This window comes from Nicotiana attenuata, unplaced genomic scaffold, assembly GCF_001879085.1.
Source record: "Nicotiana attenuata strain UT unplaced genomic scaffold, NIATTr2, whole genome shotgun sequence".
In the NCBI taxonomy this organism is placed as follows: domain Eukaryota; kingdom Viridiplantae; phylum Streptophyta; class Magnoliopsida; order Solanales; family Solanaceae; genus Nicotiana; species Nicotiana attenuata.
In genome coordinates this window covers 26,570-38,388 of record NW_017674460.1, presented here as the reverse complement: position 1 = coordinate 38,388, position 11,819 = coordinate 26,570, and the positions used below count along the sequence as shown (strand labels likewise).

At 34.6% G+C, this 11,819-nt stretch overlaps 1 protein-coding gene and 1 long non-coding RNA gene across 5 annotated transcripts; one reads left to right on the top strand and one right to left on the bottom strand.

Moving 5' to 3' along the window:
* Positions 1-538: 538 nt before the first annotated feature.
* On the bottom strand, positions 539-8,141 carry LOC109218700. Of its 4 annotated transcripts, none has more exons than XR_002066811.1 (7): positions 8,018-8,141; positions 7,526-7,631; positions 4,110-6,438; positions 1,897-1,989; positions 1,271-1,336; positions 1,010-1,107; positions 539-932 (listed from the first exon to the last, which is right to left on the bottom strand). It is a non-coding gene; the product is annotated as an uncharacterized LOC109218700 (long non-coding RNA). The 4 variants fall into 4 exon arrangements; XR_002066810.1 differs by having other exon boundaries at positions 7,526-7,626; XR_002066809.1 differs by having other exon boundaries at positions 1,897-2,129; positions 7,526-8,141.
* An 850-nt stretch (positions 8,142-8,991) lies between these two features.
* On the top strand, positions 8,992-11,557 carry LOC109218699. Its single transcript, XM_019383070.1, has 5 exons — positions 8,992-9,028; positions 9,198-9,402; positions 9,593-10,143; positions 10,301-10,837; positions 11,181-11,557. The coding sequence occupies exons 1-5, from the start codon at positions 8,992-8,994 to the stop codon at positions 11,555-11,557; spliced, it is 1,707 nt and encodes a 568-aa protein (XP_019238615.1).
* Positions 11,558-11,819: the final 262 nt, after the last annotated feature.

The window sequence follows — 11,819 nt, the reverse complement described above, 5'->3', positions numbered from 1 at the left end:
CGATGAAAGTTTTATCAGACAATAATAACATAGATACAGTTTACGTTGTCCTTCATCCCATTCGCAATCCCTATTCCCCTACCACCACATGTAACAAAATAATTTAAGAAAAGAATTCTAGTCTGCAGCTGTCACTACTAAAAAAACTGTCAAAATTCGTCCACAAAATACCGATCGAAATCGGTCGGGAAAAAAAACGACCGAAGTTTCTGGGCATTGCAGATGCTGCGGCCAGCCTTTGTCTTTTGCGATTCATTTTCGCTGTTGTTCCCTCAGTTTTCTCATCTTATGCTCTTCCTAAGAGAGCTTGAAATTTAAAAAAAAACTTAGTCTCTTATTTTAAATCCAACTCTCTGAGAGATAATTATTTCAAGATTTTGAAGTTTGTATTTATTGAGTTTCAATTTGTATTTGCAATCAACTGAGTTGAGATCAATCACAGCAAAAGGCTTACAAAACTTTGTGGAAGGCAGATATAAAACTACACAATTCGTCCATCATACTCTGACTTGTAAGGAACAATTAAGGCAAAGAAAAAGATTTAAGCATTCTGTTGATGATCATAAACTGCAGTATTTTTTTCGGTTTCATTAAATTACGTTTCAAAATAGTTCAGCTCTTCTAAAATAGTGAATATCCAAACTTTTCTGAAGCTCCATAAGTTCAAAGCCAGGAAAGAAGGCATATCTTCACTAAATGGACGTATTAGGAACTGATGCGAAAAAATAGCTTTCATTGAGCCACTGCCAAAACCAAATCCTGGTGAATCCAATCTTTATAAGCCCAAAAAGTAAACATCCTTGGTATAGCTGTAAGTCCGTATTATATTATTCAGTACATGTGCTTTGGAAACAACCTCTCTACCCCTCAGGGTGGGGTAAGGTCTGCGTACACACTACCCTCCCCAGACCCACTTGTGCTTGATGTCGGCCCTAAAACAAACAACTATCATATAAGTAAGAATGTACAAAGTAATCTAGAAATTTCGAGGCCAAACTTCTTCACTTACCAATTCCAAAGACGAAAAAGTCGCTAACTATATTGTTGCCCTTATCGAAAGCAGTTGATGAATCACATGATTTCAGGATGCAATCGCTCGAGCTCTTACTGCAAAGCACAAGGATAAAGTAAATTTTTACTCTGACAGTCCATTATTAAGAGAGTCAAGCCAGTATTATCAAACATTAGGAAGATTTATACTCTATTCATAGTAGGACAAATAAAGCATCGGTAAAACTGCAAAATGCAAGAGAGATAGAACGTAGCCAACCCTTCATATAAATAGGCACTTAAAACCCTCAGCAAAAGGTTCTACGCCAAAGTTGATGCCAAAAACCTGTAGCAGGAACCAGAAAACAGAATCACTATAACTACGAAAAAGATTTATAATCACATGACTTCTTCAATCTCTACTGACAAATAAATGAAAAGCATGAAAATGCAGAGCGCACATCATCACATCAAGAAGTATAGTTTGGGAAAATAAATATCAACTAAAGGGGATCAAATTCTGATGTCATATATGAGAACACATGAAAGGACCTCCACAACTAATAGGAATGAATACCAACTGTTTTGTCTTCTAGTTGAACCGTGTAATTTAATATATTGTAGCTGTAACGTTCATTAAGGGGCACATTTTCGTTTATATAAGGGCTTCAAAGAAGATATTGTCAGAACAAATATATACAACACAAAAATGATCTTCCAAGTAACTTTTATGTGTCTTTGTAGAGCGGAACACTCGAAAAGATTGTATGATAGACTAAATATATGATTCGGTCAAAAATGAACTTAACTTATAAACTACTGAGTTTGAAACGCAAAATTTGAACCATGAAATGCACTTCATCTCTGTATAATCAACCTTCAGCCCTTGAAAGTCGGGTAACATACCTGCCATATGTTCTCCGATCAGTTGGGATGTGTCAGGCACCAACCAGCTCCATGAGCTAGTTGAGAGGTAAATACCGTGCACAGTCCAATCACCTTGCAAGGATAAAGCATAGTGAGAATGCTCTTAAATGGCTCTTAGATATAGATGTAAAACGCTATAGATCCGAACATGAAAATAGCTTGTTCAAGCAAAAACACGTGCCAATGAATCCATGTTGAACCAAAAATACAGCCTGCTAACATGGGAGAAGATGAAATGATCACAAAGAGCAATACCAATACATCACAACATCACAAACAACATATATATCTAATTGCCCAAACTATCAAGAAATTAGGATGCCGCCAGTGATATCTAAGTGAAAAAAAAACCTGCCGGGTTGCCCTTTTCTTCATAAGATAAAGTAATTTTTTCGGGCTAGTACCAAGAAGGTGTGTGTGATTCAAGAAGAAGAGATCCACGACAGGTGACTAAGTTCACAAATGGGCATTTTCGAGGCCATAATTAAAATTCTGTCATCGTTAGCTCAGGTGACTGACTAAGTTGACTAAGCTTGTCTGAAAAGAAAAGTTCATCCAATTAATTTTAAATGTGATATTTATTTAATTGGACAAACGGGACAAATTTTAAAGGGGAAATGGACAAATTTGCCCCTCTACTATGCGAAAATGATCAATATACTATTAGTACAAAAATACCCTTAATGTCATGTAAGTGGTTCAAATATACCCCTTCCCCATTTAGGCTTTTCAAGGTGGACACCCAATCCTACATGGCACTGCCATTTTGATGATTTGGATACCACGTGGCAAGCCACCTCGCTGCCCCAACCCATTTTACCCCTCCCCTCCACTTTTTCTTCCACCACTACCTTACCAGTAGCACCATCACCATAAACCATCATTTAACGCAGATTCTTGTAACACAAAAGTCATTGTCTAACTGTATTGTGCTTCTTATTTGTCCTAGTTTTATCCCATGTCTTTGCTTAGGTAATAAATTTAAATTTTAGCTAATTGTGCAAAAAAGCTTTACTTCCTTAAATCGATACAACTTAAAAGCCATTACCAAAGCAAAGGCTGATAGCAAAGTGAAGGGCCTAAAATATTTCAGTCCAAGAGGCAGAAAAAGTAGATACTAAAAACTGTTATGTGGTGGAAAAAAAACTTGAGGACCATGGCGATATTATGGTGTGGTGCTTGGATATTACGGGTTAGGATTTTACGGGAAGCTCAAGCAGATAGCTTTTTGGTTTGAATGGTAAGGAAAGCTTTTTGGTTGGAATGGTAAGGAAATCTGATAAGATAAATACACACATTGTATTTATCTTAGTTGGGGTGGTGAGGAGGCATGCCACGTGATGTACACCTCATCAAAATGGCAGTCTATGTAAGATTGAGTGTATTTGAACCATTTGTATAATGTTAGGGGTATGTTTATTCTGATAGTATGACGGAGGGTAATATAGATCTTTTTTGCATAGTACGGGGACAAATTTGGCCCCTTTCCCAAATTTAAAAGTAACCTCAAAAAGTATGGTTCAAATAACCCGACAGTTGTCGTTAACTTTTATAGCTTCACTGCTTCAGTGTAATAGTACGTATCAATGTGTTCCAAAAGTGGAGAAAGGGATATATTTATAGGATGGATTATCTGTAACCATTCCCTATAATCCCTCCTACACATTGCAGGCATTACCGGTAATTATAATATGGAATCACCTATAATCCCTCCTACACATTACAGGCGTTACAGGTAATTATGAGGATAGAAAACAATTATGAATCATGTCTAATATGGAATCACGAATATCTAGAAGTTGTCGTTGTAAGGGCAATGATTGTTTGAATGCTGCTTTTCTCTGATATAAGGTCAAGTGATAAATAGTGACATAGTATACAGTTTAAGTTTGTGCCTTTGATCAATAATTATTGATATAGTTCTAGGATGTTTTTTGAAGTGAATATAAGTGTAAACTTTATAAAGAAGGGAATATAGGGGTGTGCATGCTATTTGAAGTGAATATAAGTAAATTGTTTCGTTGAGATATGTGCATGCTATAGGGGTGTAATCAAGTTAAGTTTGCATTGTGTACATATGTTGCATATTTTTGGAAAATAGATACCATGTTAAAGAAATGTTTGTGTTCATCTACAAGGCATATTGGGTACTTCAAGTGCAGGTACTATCAATTTACAAGTAGCCATCATACCTAGTGTTAGCTTCATCTCTGTCACTTCGCTTTAGCCACAGGGGAGAATGTGCATCGCTTCCTCGTGTCATATGTATGCATTCTATATGATCTTGTTTGACCGAATAAAGTTTGAACTTACGTATTATACTATTGGTAGTACATGAAAATGAAAAATAACATCAAAGTTTCAAACTAAATTAAATTTGTACTATTGAAAGTTGTTTAGGAGTTTACTATTACTATAAAATGTTAAATTTTTTTGTTGGAGTATTAATTGTTAGACCTTATTCGCACCGCTCGCTCTTTTTTCCCTCACTTATTATTGATGTCGCATTTTCTTTCTGTAACTAGTAGCATCACTTGACATATCCAAAACATAGCTTCTTTGCTTCCTGAGTCTACTCACAAAATTGATTTTCTTCTCTGCTTGTGTATACTTGGATGCCTTCTATTGTTGTGTGATGGTTGATCGTCCCAAATACATAATTTGTTATGAACTTGAAAGAAAAGTTTCAAATGCAACTGACCTTAGGGATTGTGAAGTGCAATTTTTGAGGATTCTGATGAAAAAATAAAATCTAATGTACTATTTACCCCCACATATGCTGAAGCAGAGCGTATGAAAAATGTTATATGACATCAACTCCTCATACCTCACCAAACTTTGTAGTGTTAAAAAGGTGAAAATAGGAAAGGGCTGATTTTGTTGAAAGGGTGTCACTTTTACTGACTTAGTTCGAGAATAAAAAGAAAAATATGTGGAATCTTCATAGTCTTAAATGTATTGGAGTTGGTATTGCATTTAAAAAAATTCAATAAGTTTGTTCATTCTTCCATTTTTAACTTCTAAAGGCAAATTCTTTTGGGGTTAGAGGCAATATACGATGTTGGACATCACCATTGCAACTTATTGAATGAAGTTTACCTTGGAATGTGGATCAGAATGTTAGTTTAAGCAACTTTATCTACCCTGCTATAGTATGTACTCAATACAAGAAAATGTATCATAATTAATTATAATTTATTTGTGTAGTAACTTTTTTTTACTTGAAACTTGTAGTTGATGGTAATAATCTTAAGGAAGACTTCATAGATTACAAAGAGTTAGTTAAGAAAGCCATTTACAAACATTTTAGTGTCCGATCTAAAACCAAATAAAGTAGCTGAAGTTAATGATTTTAAAATGAAATACGTGCATAAAATCATTAAATTCAGCTACTTCATCTGGTTTTACAACAGGGTGAATGTTTGTTAATAGTCTTCTTAACTAACTATATATAATCTGTGAAGTCTTTAGTGAGAATATCATTATCGCTACAAGTTTCAAATAAAAAAATTATTACACAAATAAAATTATAATTAAATATAATGCATTTTCTTGAATTGAGTACATACCTTTTAGCATGGTAGGTAAAGTTGTTTAAACAAATATTCTAATCAACTCTAAGATACATTCAATAAATTGCAATGAAAATGTCGAGCAACGTGTATTGACTCCAACCCCAGAAGAACTTGCATATAGAAGTTAAAAACGAAATAATGAACAAATTTACTACAAAAAATTTAAATGCAACATCAACTCCGATACATTAAAGAGTATAAAGATTCCACATATTTTTCTCTATGTTCTCCAACTAGGTTGGTAACAGTGATACACTTTCGACAAAACAAGTCATTTTCCATCTTCAACTGGTTTAACACCACAAGGTTTGGTGAGATATGAGGAGTTGACGTCATACAACATTCTCATACGCTCTTTAGCTTCGGCAAATGTGGGGTAAAATAGTAAAGTAACTTTTATTTTTTTATCATAATCCTCAAATTGCACCTCACAACCCCAATAGTTAGTTGCATTAGGAACTTTTGTTCTAAGTTCGCAATAACCTATGGTTTTGGGACTATCAACTATCGCACTACAACATAAAGTAGTTTGATATGCACAATTAAAAAATAAAAACAAACTTCATGAGTAGACTCAGCAAACATGGATGCAATGTTCCGGATATGTTAAATGATGCTACTAGCTACAGAAAGAAAATACGGCATCAGTACCAATGTGGGAAAAAAGGATTAATTGTACGAATATAAGGTCTAGCAACTAATTACACCCAACAAAAGAATACAACATTTTCTAGTATAGTAAACTCCCAAATAACATTCAAAACCTTCAATAGTACAATTTAATTTAATTTCAAATTTCAATGTCTTTTTCATTTTCATATACTACCAATAATATAATGCATAATTTCATAAGTTTTTACGGTCAAACAAGATCATATAGAATAAAAGTCAAGCCATGGGCCAAGCAACGTATCACCTTACAAGGTTAACGCAGTTTCTTCAAGAACTGAAATTTGAAAGGGGAAAAAATGATGAAACTAATCAATAAAGTAGCACTACATATTATATGAGATCATATGTTCTGTGAAAGAAAGAAGCACATAAAGACAGATGGTTACTTTATCAGGCAAAAGTACTTACAAAGTCACTCTGAAGCAAAAAGTACTTACAAAGTCACTCTGAAGTTCTAGCACTTCATACATTTGCAATAAGCTACAAGTATATGAGATATACCCAAAAATTTAATGTGCATACTTATCGAGTAAGTATTCTGTAATTAAGCACATCGATTAGAGGCCTTCTCTTAAATAAAAAATTGAAGTCTTGAGTCTTGACTGGCTTGTGCGCACCTCAAACGAATTCATCTAATATCTACTACCTTCATGATCTCAGGTACCAAATAAATTTGCTCACCAAGACTTAAGCAAACGAGAAGAATTTAATCGGGTCAACTATGGATCAATTAGAAGATTTAGAAAATCAGTTAGCATATTTAAATCATGTAATTAAGTATCATTTCCTACTTTAGGTCATTTGCATAGTAGTTTAAGTACCATAGGTTGAGAGAATTAACAAGTTGAACAATCTCAAAAACTTCTCTTATTTTACCTTCTGCAAATTAAGAACAGAATGAAAAATAATAAAGTCATGCAATCATTCAACTCTATTACAATCTATAGATTAGAGAACTTTTATATCTTAGAACTCATTAAGCTGTCATGCCCGCAGATAGCTAAAGTCTGTTAGACAAGAAATACTTTAAATCCTATTAGGCACTCCAAATATTGTTGAGATACGACACATACTTTAACTGTGTTGAACAGTTTCCCAAAAACAAAGAGTTTCCCAAATCAATGTAATAGCCTAAAGATATGATATCTAGATTAATTTTGAGCTCAACATGGATTTACTTCACTGAAACTAACAGCATATCACTCATTATTTCATAAGCTTCTAAAAAAACCATGTTATCTACTACTTATCGGAAAATTCTATAAACATATTTAATACAAAGAAGCCAATAAAAAACACAATTTTTAAACTCCAGATTTTCGAACAAAAGAGGAGGAAGCTAGGATAGTGTCGGATATTACCTGCTGTGGGGCAGTGAACGGGGCGTCGTCGAGCCTCGTATCTACTCTCTGGTTACGAATAAATCCGAACCTTAAAACGAATGAGTTTGAAAAGCTTCTATCTGCGCTAAAGTCAACAGAGACAGAAACGTAAAGCTTGAGATATCTATTTGGGTTTTTCACAGAGTTGAAGAATAAAAAAGAGTAGGAGTATTAGAGTAGGCCGTTGAAGGGTGTTCCACCATGAAATCCGCTGGAAAGTCAGAGATGTATTTATAGGCCAAGAAAATGACTAGGGTTTTAAAGGCGGGCAGATTTTGATTTGAAATCCGAACGTTGGAGTTATGGCAGGGCTTCACGTGATTTGGTTCAGAAAGTACTCGAAATGGTGAGATTTGGTATGATTCGAAGGGAATTGAATATGACAAATACACAGCTTTGGTAAGAAAACAAATTTGAATTCAAGGAGTGAAGTAAAACGTTTGTCATCACAATAAAGAAGGGAACACTTACCCCCAAAATGGACGAACACACTGTCAACCATGATTGTGGCAGACCAAGCTTTCATCAAAATGGAGAAGGGGCATGTGAACACTGTTGGGTAGAGGGAATGTGACAAGGCGTTAGGATTAGGGGAAATGGGTTGAAACATTGGGCTGCAAGTACTGGGTTGTTATTTTTAAAAAATAAATATTTGTGGGCTGTCTTGAAAGTTTTCTGATGGGCTAGATAGGTCCAAATTTTGTGGACTTTTCCTTTCTTTTATGGGATTTTTTCCTATCTATACCATATATGAAACCTTATTATCAAAAATGTTTATAATTTGTTAATTATCCGCCCAGTCCACACTTTTACTACAATTTACATACCAATCCATAATTAGGTAGATTCTGCCATTTAAAACGCGCTAAAAAGAAGGCACGAAATCTGCATTTGATTCTTTCCACATTAAATTCGAATTTTGAAACGTAAAGAGATCTCATTGCTGCGTAATTCTCTCATTCACTACAATTCTAAAACAACGCAAGCTTCAGGAGCTCCAGTACTCAATTTGCTTTTACAAATTCTACAACGCAATACAAATTGTAGAATTCAAAATTGTTCTTCATCGACCTCAGTACTCAAATTGTCGAACCTATATCTGTTCTTCATCTCTTTTCTCTCAACTACACTAAATCATGTCAAAAATCCCAATAATGCTAAAATTGAATGGAAATTGGGATAACTATGGCAGATTTATAGATTTTGAAGTTGATGCCATTGTGGTAGATGAGAATGCAAGCTACGGAATTCTGATTTCTACAATTGCAAAACAACTATCGATTGATACATCGGATAAAATTGTAGAAATCAAATACATTGTGAACGACAATTGTCCTCCAATGGAGATTAGGAATGATATGGGGGTTCGTGTGTATATGGAGACCAAAAAGGAGAATAAGAACTTAGGTTCGTATCCTTTATGTATAAGCATAAGAGATTTCAATATGGAATTGGCAATCACCAACGATAGCACAAGTGCAGGTATGTTTAATTCGACATTGCAGAGAGTTATTGTGTTAGTGTGTTATCTACAATATTACAATATTTATCTATAAATTAACTACAAAAAACAATGTACTGAAGCTCATAAAGCAATGTCATTTTCAAAATTATCTACATAGTTACTACATTTATCTCTATGTTGCTGCAGGTTCGTCTGGATCCCTAAAGTTACTTGAAAACCCATCCTCACCAGCTATAGAGGAATATCAAAGTGAAATAATAACTGAATCTACGCAAACATATATTGAAGAAGGACAAGTTTATCAGGACAAGCAAACTGTAGCTGCTGCAATGAAGAATTTTTCTGTGATGCACAAGTTCCAGTTCCGAGTAAAAAGATCAAGTCATAGAAGGTATGGAGTTATTTGTGGAGAATAGATCAATAAAAGCAGTGTTTTAGTGAAGATATGTGGTTTTTATAAATTGTAGTTACATTGTAGTTAAACTGTAGCTAATTGTAGTTTTGACGAATTTGTGTTAAAATAGTCCTTTTTGTTGCTTCTACATCTATAGCCTGTATTAAATATTGTATTGTTTTTGTAGCTACTGGCTTATATGCGTTGCTGAAAACTGTAAATGGCACTTCAAGGCAACGTCAATTAATGATTCGGCAATGTTCAAGATAAGGAGTTTCAGCCGACAACACACATGCTCCTTAATGGACGAAACATTCATACAGCGCAAACGTACTGCAGCTGTAGTTGGTAGCATGGTCGTTCCAAAGTATTGTGATTTTAAGACTGTTTACACACCAAAGGACATACAAACTGACATGTTATCCGAACATGGACTGAACCTAAGCTACATGCAAGCATGGAGAGCCAAGGAAAAGGCTTTACAGTTTTTGAGAGGGAATCCGTCTGACTCCTACAGCAAATTACCCAAATATTTTTATATTCTTGAGGAGACTTATCCTGGTTCTGTTGTTAAATTGAAGAAGGCGGCAGATGATTGCTTCTTATACGCATTTGTTGCTCTTTGTACATCAATAAGTGGTTGGCAACATTGTAGGCCAGTAGTAGTGGTTGATGGGACATTCTTAAAGTTAGCCTACAGGGGGATTATGCTTACAGCAAGCACCATGGATGCAGCAGGTAAATAATGTAATAATTTTATAGTTATTTTGTAGGCAGTCTATAAAATGTAGATAAATTGTCTATATTCTGAATATATATTGTAGTTGTTATTTAATCATATTTTTATATACCTTTTCAGGGCTGCCAATTAATATTTTATGAATTAAAAATGTAGGTACTATATTGCCCTTGGCATATGCTGTGGTTGATTCTGAAAACGACGCGTCTTGGAAGTGGTTCTTTGAGCAATTCAAGGGGGCATATGGTGAAAGGCCTTCAATGTGTGTTGTTTCATATAGGAATGAGAGTATACTGAAGGCAACATCAATTGTCTATCCGGGCATGCCACACTACTCTTGCATGTGCCATATTTGGACAAATATAAGGTCCAAATTCAAGAAGGGACATCTACAATTACATGAGTTGTACTTTACTACAGCACGGTCATACATTCTTGATGAATTTAATGAAAGGATGTTGAAGATTGAAAAGGTAGACCCACGTGTGAAATCTTACCTATATGATATTGGCTATCATACATGGTCAAGAGTACATGCAACGGTGAATAGAACTTTTACTATGACATCAAACATTGCCGAGTCGTTGAATGCTGTAACAAAAGAGGCAAGAGAGCTGCCAATATATGATCTATTAGAGTATATGAGGACGCTTCTTGAACGTTGGACGAAAGAGAAGTTATTGAAGGCAAAGGGTACTTTCACATACCTTGGGTACAAATTCAACAAAGAATTCGATGACAACAATACACTATCTCAGAAACTAAGGGTAAGATCTGTTTGTTTGGTGAAAAAAAATAAATTGCTTAATATGCATTGTTTCCAGATTGTAGATAAACTGTAGTCAAATTGTGGGTAATTGTAGATTGTAGATAAGTTGTAATGTATTTGTAGCTGATTTGTAGGTAAGTTGTGGATAATCCTTTTTAATGATTGATATATTATTATTTCTGTTTGTTCTTCAATTGTAGGTGAGGGCTTCAACAGATCATATACATACTGTGTTAGATGGTGTGAAGCGGTACATTGTGTGTCTAGAAAATAAGAAATATAGCTGCGGACAATTCCAACTTGATGAACTTCCATGTGCGCATGCTTTGGCAACATTAAGGCACAGGAAGGAAACATACGAAAACTATTGCTCTCCGTATTACACAAGGAAGAGCCTTCTGCTTACCTATGAAATGCCAGTAAATCCTCTTCCTGATGAAAGCAAATGGGATGTGCCACAACATATTTTGGATGAGGTAGTAAAGCCACCGGCAGGAGATAAAAGGCAGCCAGGGAGACCTCACAAGGAAAGATATAAAACATTTGATGAAATAAAGTCAAAGAAGTACAAGGTGTCATGTGGAAATTGTGGAGGTGAAGGGCATAACAAAAGAACTTGCAAGAATGTGCCCAAAAAGAAATGAATATCATGTAGTTAGAATAGTTATTCAAAATATATGTTAATGAGTTCAAATTATCCGATTTGTTTGTGTAATCGTTCAAGTTTTTGAAGATGATTATGAAGTATAATACAATTTCTTTATTTGCATTTAATATGATTTTATGTATTCTGTCAGGCATCTTAATTTGTCATTTTTTATAGCTTAGTTAAACTTTAATATTTACTATATACAAAACAACTGATATTAATAAAGAATTCATTCAATGTAAAGTGTTTCCAGATTG

Coding starts and splice junctions, on each gene's coding strand:
- LOC109218699 (XM_019383070.1), top strand. CDS start 8,992: ATGGAATTGGCAATCACCAACGATAGCACAAGTGCAG. Junction 9,029..9,197: donor CAACGATAGCACAAGTGCAG/GTATGTTTAATT, acceptor ATGTTGCTGCAG/GTTCGTCTGGATCCCTAAAG. Junction 10,838..11,180: donor GAAGTTATTGAAGGCAAAGG/GTACTTTCACAT, acceptor TTGTGTGTCTAG/AAAATAAGAAATATAGCTGC.